This window comes from Globicephala melas, chromosome 2 (genome assembly GCF_963455315.2).
Source record: "Globicephala melas chromosome 2, mGloMel1.2, whole genome shotgun sequence".
Taxonomy (NCBI): domain Eukaryota; kingdom Metazoa; phylum Chordata; class Mammalia; order Artiodactyla; family Delphinidae; genus Globicephala; species Globicephala melas.
In genome coordinates, this window is record NC_083315.2 from 29,474,469 (window position 1) to 29,491,822 (window position 17,354).

Genomic DNA, 17,354 nt, shown 5'->3' on the forward strand with positions numbered 1-17,354 from the left:
TCAGGCACCATTGTACACCTGATAAAATATCAACACTGCCCACATTTCTTTACATGAATTGAAAATTTGTGTCAAGGCTTTTCCATGAAAAACTAAAATATAAGCCAGGTGACCTTTCTGTGCAGCTTCCTAAGCAGCCTTGAGCAAGAACGAAAGGGGGTGTTGCTAGTGAGTGCTTGTGAGTTCACCTTGAGGGAGGGAAGGTGGAGACAAGATGAGGAATCTTTAGCAGAACTTCTGCTCCCAAAGGGGTCCCTCCTGACATGCGTGAGGGGGAAGAGAGAATGCTATCATTTTCCTATAGACTTCCCCACTGATTTGGTCATTTCTTTGGGGTAGTTGTGGAGATGCCCATTCATTGATGCTTCTATGACGTGTTAATAGTAAGCGTGAACTCTAGTAGAAGGTGTCCTTTTGTAAATTACTAGAGGTGCTTGTGGACGCGTTGTGAGGGCCGGATACTGTGCTGCTGTTTGCGTGTCCTCACGTGGTGCCTACTGACGTGTGCACTGTGCTCACAACACCTGGGAGAGCAGAGGGAAAGCTGTGGGTGGGAAACCAGGAGCCCCCAGCCTGGCCTGGCTGAGCGTGTTCTTCCAGGATACTGAGTCCTGTGTGTGAGTGAGTGTGTCAGGGGCAGAGCTGCAGGGGCTGAGAAGGGGCCAGGTGTGCCATGCAGGCTCAGGTATCCTGGGGAATGCCAGCCCCCACTCACACCAGGGGTTCCCAGCCGGGTGCTTGTACCCCCAGTGGACGAGTTACCATGTTGCCATGTCTTATTAGCATAATCTGGGGAGTGTTACTGCTGGTATGTGGGGGGGGCAGAGGCCAGGGATGCAGCCATACATCCTACAGTATGCAAGACAGACTCCTGCCGCACAGCAAATGACCAGCATGGCAGCAGTGCCGAGACCAAGAAACGCTGCATCCACCTAAACACATCACACTTAGAGGTGCTTCCCGGCCCTTGTAGCCCTCATTTTAGACCCTGCTATTCACAGGGAATCACAGGATACAGCCCATCTGGTGGCAGAGAGAACCACTGGCCCACCAGAGCATACCGGCCCACTAGAGCAGAGCTCCATCCAGAACATTTTCAAAATGCAGACACTTAGCTCTGAAGAGATTAAGTAACAGTGTTTCAGGGGCATAAATTCCAAATACAACTTCTGGGCTTTAAAAAGAAATCTACTTTACTCCCTATAAAAATCATTTGAAAAAAACTTTATAACTTCAGAAGCTGAAAAACAGCTCATCAAAGAATCGCCGTTTGAGTAATATTTATGCAGTTCTGTCTGTGACCTGGCCCTCAAAACACGTGAAGATCAAATTTGTAAGACCATTTAGATAAAAACTGCTGATCTTTGGGGCCTGAGAGGGTAGGTTACAGTCTCAGACGGACTTACAAGAATAGTAATCAGGAAAGGACAGTTGGTCCCATTGTGTGTTACAAATCTCCTGGAGTACCAGGGATGGTTGGGAGTGGGGTTCAGGGAGTTTTCTTTCCTGGAAAAGGAAAGAAATCTAGAAACTCCTTTCTGACGGCTTTGTGACCTACCTTCTTAACTATCTTCAGTGTGGCAGATCTTCCTATTGAGAAAAGTTGTGATTTAGGAAAAGTGAAATTGGAACCCGTACCATGTATCATGGTAAAGTAATAAAAGTCCAGTATCAGATTGATTTCACTGTTCTAGAAAGAGCCAGGAGACCTGAGTCATAGTAGGAGTTTCTTTTCCTAATCTTTTGACCTTGGGAAGTCTGTATCCTTTTAAGTGACACTTCTGTTCTAATCTGTAAAATAATATCTTATAATACATTTCCTGACTTGGTCATTCAAAACAGAAGTAAAAGTGCTTTGTGAACTGGAAATTGCAGTGCAGTCCTACGTTAGTGACGCTGTCAGGAATGTCATCGACCTTTACAATTAAGGGTAGCATTGCCCAGTGTCAGAGGGATCCCACCCCCGCCCTGTCCAGGCTTCGTGAGAAAGCCTCAGAGTCGTCCCCGCCTCTGTCCCTGGAGCACTCTCCAGCCTCGCGTTTCACATTCTCAGCTCTGTCCTGCGTCAGAGGACAGGCATGGCTGGGAGCTGTGGGGCCGTCAGACACCAGAAACGCGTGCACTGGACTTGTCCCTTCCTCGTCTTCGTCAGGGTTTGACTTAAGAAACCAAAGCAAAGTCCTGCCCTTGCACGTGGTGTTCTGCTGGTTTCTGTCCCTGGAGGCACCCTCGCGCAGTCACAGCAGGGAGCCTTCTCCCTGGGCTGGCTTGGTGCTGCCACACGCAGCTCCTCCAGGCTGAGGTCCTGCTGCACGCCCGGGCTCATCGCCGCTCTCTCCTGATGGGCCCCTTCTTCTGAAGGGGGCAGAAACCCAAATAGGTGTCTTACGTTAAGGAGTAATTACCGTGTCCCTTCCTGGAAGGCACTGTCCTCCCCCTGCTGCCCAGGGACATGGGAGACTCGGCCCAGGGCCACCCCGGACGCAGGAACGCCGTGCACGCTTCGTCCTGGCCGCCCAGTGCACGCCGCTGGGCCCTGTCAGCTCCTCTTCCTGTGTGTCTGGGCTGGCCGCTGGGCAGTCCAGCACCCCCGTCCCCTTGACCTGCTCCGTCAGGATGTGCCCACGCTGGGCTTTTGTCCGTGGTTCTGAAGTGACCGGCTCCTGACAGCAGCTGTGGCGCTGCCAAGCCCTCCTGTGGGGAAGGTGCTGTGGTTTCCTGATTGTGGCGCATCTCCAGAGCCACTGGGTTACGGTGTGTGGGCAGGCGCGGTCCCCGGAGGAGAGAGCCTCCCCTCCCTGTGGTGCAAGCCTGGGAAGGGCTCCTACTGAGTTTCCTGTATTTCTGTGAGTCACTCGCCCTCCCGTGTGTGCTGCCTGTGTGTGTAGCTCCCAGCTCTTTCAAAAGATACATCTCTGTCTCCTCCTGTAAGGGGTGGTTTTCTCTTTGCTCTGTGGATATTTTCAAGCGAAGGAACGGCCACCCGTGTGGCATTTGCTGGCAGGACAGGACCACCCCTGAGTGATTCCAGCGCCCCCTTCCTGCTTGCCTGTGAATTGCTGACAGAGAGCACCGTTTCATACTGACCAGGGAAGAAATTCTTTGTTTTGTCCTTACGTTTGCCCTCCGTGCTGGCCCAGGTCCCTGCCACCACTCAGCAGCCCAGCCAGGAGGCCGCAAGGAAGTTCTTAGCGGTAGGGTTTCCCACATTTCAGGTGACATCCTCAGGTGACATCCCATTTGCCTGCCTTCCTCAGAGGCTTCAGCTCAGCAGGGAGGGTCAGGAGACAAGATAAACTCCTAAACTCCGAGAGCAGGGGAGGCCTGCTGGCCAGAGAGGCAGAGGCCGGCCAGTGTGTGTGGCCAGCAGTCCCACTGCTGAAGGAGGACCGGGCCATGGACTCCACTCCCCATGTTGGCGGGAACCTTGGGGTCTGAGAGGAGGAGAAGCACAATGTCTGGGCTCAAGTCACAGGCCAGGGCACTTGCTCCCACTCTTGGCTCAAGTGGCCTGGTTCCATTCATGACACCAGGTGCCCCACTCAGAAGTCATCCCTGTCATAGTGCCACGGCCAGAGCTACCTGAGTGGTGGCTGTGAGTGGACAAAGAGCAGAGCGTAGCTTATCCAGAACAGCCCTCATTTTTGGCAAAGGTTTTGCTCCCTTCCCTTGCCTGACGGTCTGGCCTTTGTAGGACACCCAGCCTACTCGCTGGCCAGCTGCCCTGCCCATAGCAGCAGCCAGACTAGGTGGGCTGAGCCAGCCGCTACCTCGGCCCCTTTCTCTTTCATTCTTTCCCTCTTTCCTCACCCCTGCTTCTGCCCACTCATAATCTTCCCAGCCAATTGGGCCTCTTTCTTGCTTTCTCCATCCGTAGCCAGTTGCCAATACCCACACTCCACAGTCGGCCAGCCAGCACTTGGACACAGGCTTCTTCACTTAACCTAACTACTTAAATTGGCCTAATTTAGTCAGTGTAACGGGCTGCAGCCTCCTGACCCAGCAGGCTATAAAAAGTTATCATTCCCAGCATTGATATTTCCTGCAAGCATCACATCTGTCTGAAAGCTGCTACAGGTGAAGTTCCATGGATTCTTCGTGCTCTAATGGTAATTTTTAATTATAACCCACCCTAAATTAGCATAATGCTACCTGGGTCCTAGAAGAGTTTTAGTCCCTTTTAATTGTCTTAATGCAGCCCGTAGTTTATGTTTGAAGGATGGCATCGTTAAGCCTGTTGGCGTACAGGCAGACCTCAGAGATTCTGTGGATTTGATTCCAGACCCCCTCAGTAAAGGGAATATCACAATAAAGCAAGTCGCACGAATTTTTTGGTTTCCCAATGCATATAAAAGTTATGTTTACACTATACTGTAGTCGATTAAGCATGCAATAGCATTATGTCTGAAAAAAACAAAGTATACATACCTTAATTTTAAAATATTTTGTTGCTAAAAAACGCTCACGTCATCTGAGCCTTCAGTGGGTTATAATCTTTTTGCTGGTGGAGGGTCTCCCCTCAGTGTGGCCGGCTGCTGACTGAACAGGGTGGTCCTTACTGAAGGTTGGGGCGGCTGTGGCAGTTTCTTAAAATAGAACAGCCAGGAAGTTCGCCACTGACTCTTCAGGAAGGATTTCTCTGTAACACGCAATGCTGATGACAGCATTTTACCCACAGCGGAACTTCTTTCAAAACTTGGATCAGTCTTCTCCAACCCTGCCCCTGTTTTATCTACTAAGTTTATGCCATATTCTAAATCCTTTGTTGTCATTCCAACAATCTTCACAGAACCTTCACCAGGATAGATTCCATCTCAAGAAACCACTTTCTTTGCTCATCCATAAAGTAACTCTTCATCTGTCCAAGTTTTCTCATGAGATTGCAGAAATTCAGTCACATCTCAGGCTCCACTTCTAATTCTAGTTCTTTTGCTGTTTCTACCACATCTGCAGTTACTTCTTCCGCTGAAGTCTTGAACCCCTCAAAGTCGTCCAGGAGGGTTGAAATCAACTTCTTCTGAACTCCTGTTAATGTTGATATTTTGACCTCTTCCCGTGAATCATGAATATTCTTAATGGCATCTAGAATAGTAAATCCTTTCCAGAAGGTTTTCAATTACCTTTGCCCAGATCCATCAGGGAAATCACTATCTATGGCAGCCATATAGCCTTATAAAATGTATTTCTTAAATAATAAGAATTAAAAGTCAAAATTAGTACTTGATCCAGGGACTGTAGAATGGATATCGTGTTAGCAGACATGAAAGCATCCTGTATCTCATTGTCCATTTCCATCAGAGCCCTTGGGTGACCAGAAGCATTGTCAATGAGCAGTAGTGTTTTGAAAGGAGTTTTTTTTCCTGAGCACACCTCGACAGTGGGCTTAAAATATTCAGTAAACCATGTTGTAACCAGATGTGCTGTCATCCAGGCTTTGTTTTTCCATTTACAGAGCACAGACACAGGCAGAGTAGATTTAGCATCATTCTTACAGGCCTTAGGATCTTCAGAATGGTAGATGACCACTGGCTCAACTTCAAGTCACCAGGTGTTGTAGCCCCTAACAAGAGTCATCCTGTCCTTTGAAGCTTTGAAGCCAGGCATTGTCCTCTCCTCTCTTGCTGTGAAAGTCCCAGATGGCATCTTCTTCCAATAGAAGGCTGTTCAATCTACATTGAAAACCGTTTTTCGGTGGAGTCTCCTTCATGAATGATCTCAGCTGCAGATCTTCTGGATAACCTGCTGCAGCTTCTTCATCAGCACTTGCTGCTTCACCCTTTACTTTTCTGTAATGGAAAAGGCTGCTTTCCATAAACCTCATGAACCAACCTCTGCTAGCTTCTAACTTTCCTCTGCAGCTTCCTCACCTCTCTTAGCCTTCATAGAGTTCGAGAGGGTTAGGGCCTTGCTTTGGGTTAGGCTCTGGCTTAAGGAAATGTTGTGGCTATTTTGATCTTCTATCCAGACCACTAAAACTTCCTCCATATCAGCAATAAGGCTGCTTCATATGTTCACTTTTAATTTCCTTCAAGAACTTTGCCTTGGCATGTACAACTTGGCTAACTATCTGGTGGTGCAAGAGGCCTCGCTTCCAGCCCATCTTAGCTTTAGACCTGCCTTCCTCACCAAGCTTAATCACTTCTACCGTTTCATTTAAAGTGAGAAATGCGTGACGTTTCCTTGAGAAGAATGTCACTTGAACACTGAGGCCATTGTAGGGTTATTAATTGGCCTAATCTCAGTATCATTGTGTCTCAGGGAATGAGGAGGGGGAGAAAGACGGGGAATGGCCAGTCAGTGGAGCAATCAGAACACACAGCATTTATTAAGTTCACCATCTTATAAGGGCAAATTCGTGGCACCCCAAAACAATTACAGTAGTAACATCAAAGATCACAGATCACCATAATAAATGCAATAGTAATAATGAAAAAGTTTGAAATATTACAAGAATTACTACCATAATGTGACAGAGACATGAAGTGAGCAAACGCTGTTGGAAAAATGGCACCGATAGACTTGCTTGATGCAGGGTTGCCACAAACCTTCAATTTGTTAAAAAAAAGAACACAGTATCTGCGAGGTGCAGTAAAGCAAACAAAGTGCAATAAAAGGAGGTGTGCCCACATTCTGGAAGGCTTAAGTAGTATAAGATCTAGGTGGTTTTTCTTTGATAGCCTGCATCTCTTGCTGTCAGCATCAGGGTCTTCCTAGAGACAAATGCCGAAGCATGTGGTGGGTATCAAGTGATCCAGAATTGCTGCAGTGACTTCTTCCACTCATTACATCGTTGCTGCAGCTACTCAGGTACCTCCAGCCCTCCCAGGGTCTCCTCTGCTCCTTTTGTCTGCAGCCACACGAGGCACCACACCAAAGGCTGGCTGGAAGGCAGGGCATCCTTTGCCTGAATGTAAGAACTTTTCAGCTGCTTTTCAGAGGCCTGCAGCCCCAGGATGCCTGCCGGCACGGGAGCCCTACCCACACCCCTCTCTGTCGGGACCTTGTCTGTCTGTCCTCCTCCTGCTCATGTTGTCATCCGCGCCCTGGACCCTCACTCTGGGTGACCGGAGCAGAGCCTGCAAAGGAGCCCCACCAAGCTGTGCCTCGCAGGGTCCTTCCTTCATTGCCCATCCCCCTTCAGCCACACTTATCAGTTATGGGGGCAGATCTGTGTTGGTACAAAGAATGGGTCGTGCTGGTGAATTTGACAATCCCGCGTTCCCTGGCCCCATCCTCCTGCTGACGCCCCCTTGTTCTGCAGTCGGGCATCCCAGCAGGTTCCCCTTCACTCCGTTTTCCTTAAATAAAAGTTGCCTGTAGGTGGATGGTCAGCGTCACAGTCTCAAAGTAACATGGAGAGATGTAAACCCAGTCACAGAATAGTTAAAATAACACAGCGGAGAAGGACTTAGCGAGCTCAGGTTGTGACTGGCACCAAGGTCCTCCACAGTTTTAAGATTAAATCACCAGTGAATAGTTTTTAAACAGAAAAGAGCTTCTTTTCTAAAAGGAGCTTTTGCTGTCTGAACTGGCCGGTCCTCTCTTGTGTGCCTGTTTGAGGAGGTGGGTTCTGTGCAGCTGTGTCTGAGGCCCTGCCTGTGGTCTGCAGGGGCAGGGCCGTGAGTGTTTCAGGACCAGGCATCGCTGTCACGGGGGTGGCAGCTCATTGAGGAATGCAGTTTAATCCTTATACTTTCCCTTTTCTGCAAGTGCTACGTCGACCCCCGGTTACTTTAAATGCAGAATTGTTCCCAGTCATTTTTCGGGTTGGTAGGTGGGACTGCATCTCCATTCTCCGTGGCCTGTGTGGTGGCCCTCGCCATTTCCTCTCTACTATCGACTGCTTTTCCTTTGACTTCTAGACTATCTTTGCGTTGGGTAATGCTCATCAGCAGAGTTAATGTTCCCCATCAAACTGCCAGGCATTGACCAAGTGCTGGATGTGGGGGAAGGGAACCGCTGGTACAGAAAACACAGTAACACCTTCTGTTTCTCTTTGTAGAGTCCGTTTAGTAGAAAGAGGATCTCCTCATAGTTTGCCCCTAATGGAATCAGGAAAAGTAAGTATTGAAGGAAGGCCTATGCATGTCCATATAAACACGAGTCTCAGTTTATGGGCTTTGAAAATTCACGAAATAGATGGTAGATTTTTTTTTTCAAAAAAGTTTTCTTGAATGTAGTATATCAGGACTGGTTTTGGCCATGAGCACAGAAACTCAAAATGACAGTGTTTTAAATGAGTTAGGTTTTTTCCTCATGTAGAAGAAACCACCAGGGACCGTGGCATCTTATGTCTTGGCCTCCCCTCCCAAGGGTGCCTCAGGGTCTAGAGTGGTTTTTCCAGCTCCAGCCTTCCTTTGCACATTCCAGCCAGAGGAGGAGAAGCAGAAAAAGGAGGAGGCCAAAGGTGCAGACTCTAAGGACAGCTCCTCAGCTGCCTCACTCACACTTCAGTATCCCTGGGCATTGTCACCCACAGCTGAAAGGCAGGTTGGCAGCACTACATTGGTTTTGAATGTCTATGGGCCTGGCTGACAATCGGGGCTTGTTTACTGCGGAGCTGGACAAAGAATGGTTATCAGGGGACAGCTAGTCGTTCCTGCAACGGTGGTTATCTTGTTTATAGAACTAAATGCAAGAAACGTATTTAGACGTAATTGAAGATTTTTTTTTCTTTTTGGCTCCAGTCGTCAGATCTCTTCTCCATTTAGCATAATTCTAAAAGCATATTGTTTTTGGACCTTTTACAGTCTGTGTCTACATGACTGCCCATTAGAATTCTTGGTACTAAGTTGGCTCTAAGGTGGGACACGGCGCTACCCACCCACCCAAGTCGGTCTGGCGGGCCATTCATCAGACGTGTTCGAGGAGCGTTCACCACAGATGTGTTGCCTTATCTCAACCGCACAGTGTTAATTAGCTGAACTGAGACGGGTTCTGTTCTAAATTTCCAGAATCAGGTTTTGCTTCATTACGTGGTTTCAGTGGAATGTGGAGCATTTCTGAGCTAAACGTCCATTAAGAAGGAGGTGCTTCCTATTGACATTGTACTAGAAGATGTTTACCAGCAGGAAAAGTGGGTGGTGTGGTGGAGGAGAGGGGCAGAGCCGAGCCGCAGGCGCGGTGTCCTCGTGGCTCGGCAGACGCGTGGGTGGTGACGGCCGTCTCTTCTGGACACCACAGAGCAGCTCTACTAAATCCTATTTTGCAAGCATTGAGCCTGTTAAATTATATCATGTATCATGTTTTTGTTCAAATTCTTGATTTTAGGATCACTTTAACACAGGCTCTGTCACTGTAATAATTACAATGAAATGTAATTGTTTTGCTGTAATTATATGATGCTGTGGTATATAATTTTGATTTAAAGCCATTCACTTTCTAAACCATTTTAATCAGGAAAATAGGCACATGGCATGAAAGCAAGGTCAAGGTTGATTGTGCAGTATCTACCTGTCTGTCCACTGATGAGACTCTTCTTTCCAACATAGATACTTCCAGGGGTTCGGATCATAATTGCCAATCCAGAAACAAAAGGACCGTTGGGAGACTCACACCTGGGTGAGGTGAGTTCTGGGGACTCACACCTGGGTGAGGTGAGGTACAGGGTGTCCATGAAAGTTCAAGATTACAAAGTAGGATTTCCTTAAGGGAGTATCATAGATTCTCTTCAAAAGTTTAGAAAAGAGGAAACTTCATGTGAGTGGACTGAGTTTCCTTGTTTCCCAGCCCTTGGTTTGTCTTCCACGTGCCTGCTGCTTTCACAGCAGGGAAGTCCTTCATCAGGAACACGGTGGAGAACGTGCAGAGGGACTCTTGCGAACCCCAGAATCGTAACAGCACCAACAACCGTGGCAGGCAGGCTGGGGACACGACAGGTGTTTATCTGGGTCAGAAAGTCACTTCCGCTCCCTTGTGTTGACCATGAACCTGGCCAGTGACTCCCCGCCTGCCCCCTCATCCTGCGCGCTGTTGGCTGCGTGTGGCTGCAGGAGACCCTTCCTGGGCCGTCATCCCCGCAGCTTGCCCTGCTCGGCCGGCCAGGTGTGCCCGCCTCTGCCTTACACTGTCCTTCTCTCTCCCTGATGGACTTGTTTCTTCTGACATGTCTGCCTCCCCTCCCCACCCCACCCCCGTTTTCCTCTCCAAGGCCAAGCCCACAGTGACCCTGTCCTGCCCTCTAGGACCCTCTTGCAGGTGCCGCCCACTGTTCGGTCAGCTTCCCCCCCTTCCTCTGACCCGTTCTGGCCACACACAAAAGGCTGCCACAGCTGGCACCCAACCAGCACACCAGCCCCGCCACTCTCCTGGAGTGGTGCCCTGGGCACATGTGTGTACCTCGTAAAGGGGTGAATAGTGATGAGGCGTGAGTCCTAACCACTGCTCACTCCCCAAACCCTTTTTCTTCTTGGACGGTTTTTTGGCCCCTCACTCATCTCTCTCTATGTGAAGATCAGAACTAGTCTGTGAGCTTCACTATATTTTAGGGATTTCCTTTAAATACATGTCTAGGAATGAAATTGGGATGTAGCACCCGCCATCTCGGGCACCTGGAGATGCTCCCGGCGGGTGCTGTCCTCACAGCGGGCGGCCTTGCTTGGAGCTGAGCGGGTGCGCTGGGCGGAGGGGCAGGAACCACTGCACCCTGATGTTCTACTGGGAACGTGTCTTAACAGAGATGGTTTTCCTTCCCCTCGCTTGACGGGGTGCCCTCCGTCTCTGGTCTGCTTCCTCGTTGCTTAGCAGGCACGACTGAGGGCCGCTGGCTAGACCTCGGCTCCTCCGGGCCTTATCTGTGCGGACTTGATGGGCTCCTCTGCCTTGTCCCTGGCTCTGCTCAGCCCACGTGGTCGGCACCGTGTAAGCAGGTTCCCATTTCCACACTCAGGCACTTTTGTCCCCCATTTTTTGATGTTACAATGCCTTTCCCTGCTAGAGTTTGTTTTGTGTTGTGTTGTTTTATTACAATGTAATATTCCCAAAAGTATGCAAACCAAGTGAAAGGGAAAATAAATCACAAAGCTTTTTAACATTTTTCCAGCTTGCTTTTTAGAAACAGTCGGTACATTTGAATAAATACAAGGAAACTCATACAACCTCGTTCATTTGATGTTTATTTCAAAAGCCCTCAATCCATCTGCTTTAATAGAATTCTCAACAGATGATGGCTTGGTTGTTTGCTCAGCCATGAGCTTGCTGTCATGCCTTCATTTCAATAAACTTTGTGGCATCTGTGTCTCCCCAGAAACTGGAATCGTCTTGTTTTTGGAGGGCAAGGACAGTTTCAATAGCACGGAATATAATCTATTGAGTTGTAAAAGCAGCTTCTGCCCTGGAGATCATCTCAAGTTAACTTATCCAGTTATATTCTGCTTCCTTAACAGATCTGGGTTCACAGTGCCCACAATGCCAGTGGTTATTTCACTATTTACGGAGATGAATCCCTCCAGTCAGATCACTTCAACTCAAGATTAAGTTTTGGAGACACACAGACCATCTGGGCACGAACAGGCTATTTGGGGTTCCTGCGGAGAACTGAACTCACTGATGCAAACGGAGGTGAGAGTCCCAACAGGCGGCACGAAGGTCCTCAGACCCCGGAAACCCATCTGGGGTTTGGGATCCCAATCCCGGGAGAACGTGCATGCGTGCATGCTTGCTGCAAGCCAGCCTGAAAACAGCCGAGGGTGAGAGAGCGCCAGCTCAGGGCACGTGCATCCAGCCGTGGAAGCTGCATGTCGCGTGCTCTGTGCTCCCATGTGAGCCAGGAACACATTTAAAACCAGAGGCAAGAGCCAGGTGCCATGTTGTCCACAACAAGTGCCTGTAAGTGCAGCTCACAGACTTGTCGCCAGTCCTGGAGCCACCAGCCCAGGCCCTCCTGAAGCCCTGCTACTCTCTTCCAGGGCAGGAGGCGCTGGCCTCGGGCGCTCTGCATTTCTGCACCTGTCCAGCAGGCCTGGTGCCGCAAGGTGCCTGAGGGGAGCAGCAGCTCTGAGGGGCTGGCGCTGGGCGTGGGTGTTACGCAGAACTAACACATTAAGAGCCTGCCTGCTCTTCAGGTCTTTGCTGATCCTGGAATCCTTTCTCCGCTCTTTATTTCACTAAAAACAGAGACAGGACTTGGGTATTACATAGAGATGGGGCCTGAGCCTTCCTGACCCACCTGTCTGATGGGGGCTGTGCCAACCTGGCTGAACCAGCATGAATTTAGGGGAAAAGTGCAGGATCCTTTGGTGTTGCATTTTCAATTTGGGAAAATCATAGACTGTTTTACTTGAGGATGCTATCTGGGGTTCCTTGAAGAACTAAGCTTAGCAACACCCAGACCTCCCAGGAGGCAGGGCAGGTCCCATCCTGCGGAGCCCGGGGGCTGGAACAGTGGGATACCCCACGGCAGCTGTGGTTAGAAGCCAGCAAGTAACTGCCTCCACCTCATCTGACTTAAACTGGAAAAGCTTTATTTTCTAGTGTTTTATGTCAGTTACTTCTCTCAAGCTCACCATGATAGATTTACTAGTCTAAAGATTAAAGATGTCTCCTTGTTTTTAAGGAAAGATGGACAGACTGCATGTTGTCATTATCCCAAGGTTTGCACAGCTGATGAGAATAAATTGAACAATTACACGAGCTAAGGAAATTTTTGTTCATGAACATTCTCATAAACTATGCTTCCTCTTCCCGCCCAGACGTGCAGTAATAAGAGAGTTAAGAGCTCATGTGCTGGCACCAGAGGGAACTGGGCATAACTTGGGCTGTGCTGGGTCCTCACCATGTGACTCCAGGAGCAGGTCTGCTGGCCCGTGTCCCGGCGGTGCTGATGCTGCTGAGGGCTGTGTGATAACGCACTTGACGGCGTGTGGAGGCTACTCCTGTGGGATGAGGGGAGGGACGTGCAGGCGTGCGGCCAGCGCTGAGCCAGGCAGCACTTCCGCCTGCACCTTCTCCCTGAAAGCCTCGGGCTGCAGAGTTTCCCTGGTAAAAGGGAGACAGCATCCCTTGCTCAGTGATCTTTTCTTTGCATCTCTTTCGCATTCAGGGGTAGTCTTTTTTTATTTTTTAAGCGGTTTGAGCGGCATTGCGGTGAAGCTCACACGGTTTCCATTCCCCGTACAGAGCGCCACGACGCCCTCTACGTGGTGGGGGCCCTAGATGAGGCCATGGAGCTGCGCGGCATGAGGTATCACCCGATAGACATCGAGACCTCCGTCATCAGAGCCCACAAAAGCGTCACGGAATGGTGAGGAGGGGGCAGCAGCCCGAGGGCACGGGGTCCTGGGCGGAGTCAGCTTTCCAGGGTGAATCTGAACCTCCGAAGAGCACTCCTAGTGCAGAGTTGTTGCTTTTCCCGAGAGTGACATACAGACGGCTGGGCAGTGTTTCCAGGGAGCCGTTTATTTGGTTTTTTGTTAAGGAAGGCGTGATGTAGGGGAAATAGACTGTCCGCGGGAGCCTAAACACAGCCTGCCTGTGGGAAGATCTTAGGCTCCAGGAGGGGCCGCGTTTGCCAGCATCACTGGGTTGTCAGTGACAAGTCACCCACCCCAGCCGTCCTTGGGGGTGAGGAGCCTTGCAGGCCACGCTTCTCCCTGGCTGTTTGGTTGGCTGTGATGTGTGAGTGTGCCCAGATCACCGCCTGGCCTGGGGGCTGCAGCGCTGACGACCTCCTCGGGGCCTTTACGTGGCATTTGAGAGTGAAAAGTGGCTTCAGCACCATTGGCTGCAGGTGTGCTCATTCCCTTAGTCCCTGAACTGGCAGAGGCCTGATGGAGCCGGTCTGGAAGCTCAGGGCAGGAGGCCCAGGGGAGGCTTTTTCCAAAACCCCTCGGGAGCAGTTTTCTCGGCAGGTGGGTTGGTCTGAGATTGTCGGCTGCCTCTTGTTAGCTGACGCAGGCTGGTGTTCTTGGCCACGCACTGCACTGCACAGAGGACTTGGCAGACAGAAGAGTCGGGTGGACGGGAGCGCCTTGTCCCCACTTGGTGCCGCGTTTCAGGGCGAGCAGTGACGGAGCCCGTCTGGAGCACAAGTCCTCCGCCTGCCAAAGCTGCCTGTCCACTCGTGTGTCGAGGAGGGCAGGGCAGAAACCCCAGAAAGGTATCAGCCCAGACATTGGCAGGGGCCCACCTCAGTTTCCATCTGAATAGCTATAAATACCAATCACAGCCTTCAATTTTTGTATTTTTAAGAAAATAATTTTGACTGGCTTGTATTGCCTCCCTCGAGTATTTTCTATGTAGTTGAAAAGGTGCCATTTCCACTTAAAAGTGTGTGGCAGGAGTGCCCCTCGTAGGTTTCTCCTTTCTGTTCTGAGCATTGCTTAGATGCCGTGACGTGGAATAAAGCTGCATTTTATTCCGAAGGGTTTCTCTCTGTTGGAGTCTGTGCAGCACAACTGTTCTGTTATTTCCCTCCCCCTTGCCTGTGGCCCCCCCACAGGGTGCCCCCATCCATCACTTTCATGCAGAGAAAGAAGGATGTGATGCCAGGTCACATCTGTGACTGCCTCACTGAGTACAGTCCAGCCCCCCGGCCCTCTCAGCCACCGCGGCCCCCAGGAGAGCTCCGGCGGAAGGAGAGTAGCCGGCAGCAGCCCGCGGCCTCCTGGCAAACCCCCTCCCCAGTTAACTGTGGAGTCTGAGCTGGTCCTGATGCTGCGCCATCGATTTCAAATGCCAGGATAAGATTGTCCCCAGCGCACATCAGAGTAGCCACATGTGATTCATGGGCTCAAGGCGCGGCCCTTGTGGAGCGGTGCCCGGTGCCTGGGAGTTGTGCCCTGGGACTCGGCGCTGGCCCTTCTTCTCGGGAACAGCTCCCCACAAGGTTGTTCCCTTAGGTGTACACGTTCGTCACAAAGCAAACTCCAGAAGGAGGGGTCTGCTGAACACCTTCTCCAGTGTTTCCCTTTCATTTTCATGTATTCATTGGCCGTACTGAACAAAATATTCATTTTTTCCTAATAGGCATACTCTGTGCTTTCCGGAAGCAATAGTGAATGTTCCCAGATACTTCCTGCCTCACAACTGAGATAGAACCTTCTCTGTGTCTGGCAAGAGAAAGATCCCCGCAGCCCACTGCAGGGCGCCAGAGCCTGGCCTGGCCTCCACGCAGCTCTGGTGGCCAAGGGCAGTGTGTGTTAAGGTTCTTAAACAACCACGTTTTAAAAGCCCAACTATGTGATGTTAAAGTGACTTAACGTGTAAAACACTGTTCTTAGGCGTCTACAAATTGGGCAGACAGAATACTCTGGGTGGCACTCCTGTTGAAAGATCCAAAATAAGACACTTCTGGGTACATCTCTGGAGTTCTCCAGGAATTACCCCACATGAGTCAGGTCTCACTGCATTGCCCTCATCCTAAACTCAGTACTTCAAACAGGAATCAGTTAATGTGCCCTGGGTCTGCAGTCGACCGCTGAGGAATCGGACCCCAGTGTGGCTGGAGCCCACGGGTCAGGCGGGCCAGGGGCTGGCAACTCTTCTGCACATGTTTTTCATCCCCCTGGTGGCAGAGGCAAGTCAGGACCAGCCCCAGTGCCCCCGCTGTCCTAGCCTCAGCAACAAGCCCACAGACCATGTTGCAGGCTGACCCAATCACCCGGCGGGACAGACTCCACCCTTAGGGGTGTGTGGATCCAGGGAGGGCAGGGGCGGGGCTGCCACCGCGAGAGTAGGTCGGTAGGAGGTGCGCGTGACGGGAGTGTGAGAGCCGGTCAGGGACCAACAGGCCTGAGGAGGCTTAGCGCCCGGGCAGGTCCACAAAGAACCCAATGGAGCGTCTGGAAAAGAAAACAGGATCGTTAAGTTCAAGCCCCGCTGTACAGTGATGCTTCTCTCTCTTCCAGTGCTGTGTTCACCTGGACAAACTTGCTGGTGGTTGTGGTTGAGCTCGACGGGTCCGAGCAGGAAGCCCTGGACCTGGTCCCCCTGGTGACCAACGTGGTCCTGGAGGAGCACTACCTGGTGGTGGGGGTGGTGGTGGTGGTGGACATCGGCGTCATCCCCATCAACTCCCGGGGGGAGAAGCAGCGCATGCACCTCCGCGACGGCTTCCTGGCCGACCAGCTGGACCCCATTTACGTGGCCTACAACATGTAGACACTCCCAGAGGCGGGCCATCTGCTCAGTGTCGCGAGTGTGCAGACGCCAGGGCGAGTTCCCGAGCGGAGCTTTTGCCAAGTGGTGGGGAGGAGACTTTCCACTCGTCCTGATCGGCACGGGGATGAGACGAGAAATGTGAAGTTTGCTCAGAAGGACTTTGCGTTACTGCCTTCAGTTTATTGGAAAAGCCCATTTCAAAAACTTTTTCTTTTTTTTTAATTATTGGATAATAAGTGCTTTCTTCGTAAATGTGGTATTTTGTTAAGCCAAACTAGCAATTAAAAAAAATATTCTGCCCTCCAGATGGGTTCTTTTAAACAATTTATGTAGTGTGACAAAGAATTGTTTTCTCTGTTTTAATGTGTCATGAAATCTTAATGCCATGGACCTGCTACTAACTTAAGCCATTGCTGGAGCTCATCCTTTTAGGACAGTTTGTTGAGGTACGAGAAAACCTTCCAAATAGCACCTTCCAATTAGATTTTAGCAGCTTTCTTTGTCAGAAATGTGCTGAAGAAACAGGCTAATAATCGGCCTTTGAATTTTAGCATGGAATGAGAAGAAATTATAAATAAGGTGTATTTCGGCAATTACCTTGCAGATATCTTTGTACTAAACTAAAATGATAAAATAAGTTAACTTCTTATGTAATTATGTACAAAACGTTTAATTTATTTTGATCTCTTTAGAAGTATAACAGAGAAAACATTCAAGAATATTAAAGTCTTGTAATGTTTGCTAATATAAAAAGTGTTGTATTATCTTGCGTGGATAGCATCACAACAAATATATATATATGAAATATAAATTCACTAAGAACAAAGGAGATTTTAAAGTTTAAAACGCAGAACCTGTCACTTGCATGGCGTCCCTTCCACTGCACTGTAGATAGACTCTCGCCCGTTGCTGGTGTGCGCGGCCAGACAGCCAGCAGCACAGTCGGAACCTTTCCTCTGGAACCAGAGACCAGCAAGTGGCGCTGTCGCCTCAAAGGTGGCGGATCGGAGCTGGACGTGCACTTTTCCCTCTGCTGCGGGGTCTCAACGGATTGTCAGTGCCGCGTGCCCACCGCACTGCACGGCCTGGGGAGCAGCTGGCCCGCAGCACGCGCTCTCTCGGCCACAAGAAGTCATTGCACAATGTTCCCATCATTTTTGTTTGTGTCACCTTTTTTTGGTCCTCGGTATGAAAGGAATGTCATTCTGTGGTCATTTGCAGCAGGTTGTGCTGACTCCCTCAGCGGCTTTAAGGGA

At 50.1% G+C, this 17,354-nt stretch overlaps 1 protein-coding gene across 2 annotated transcripts in view; it reads left to right on the plus strand.

Annotated features, from left to right (window-relative positions):
- The window catches only part of DIP2C (disco interacting protein 2 homolog C), a 358,664-nt gene extending 342,261 nt beyond the window's left edge, over positions 1–16,403 (plus strand). For both annotated transcript variants that reach the window (XM_030878350.2, XM_030878352.2), the window contains 5 exons: positions 8,003–8,060; positions 9,492–9,566; positions 11,385–11,559; positions 13,117–13,240; positions 15,846–16,403. In XM_030878350.2, the coding sequence (XP_030734210.1) occupies positions 8,003–8,060; positions 9,492–9,566; positions 11,385–11,559; positions 13,117–13,240; positions 15,846–16,098 (685 nt within the window). In that variant the 3' untranslated portion in view covers positions 16,099–16,403. The remainder of the gene's footprint in view (positions 1–8,002; positions 8,061–9,491; positions 9,567–11,384; positions 11,560–13,116; positions 13,241–15,845) is intronic.
- The last annotated feature ends 951 nt before the right edge of the window (positions 16,404–17,354 follow it).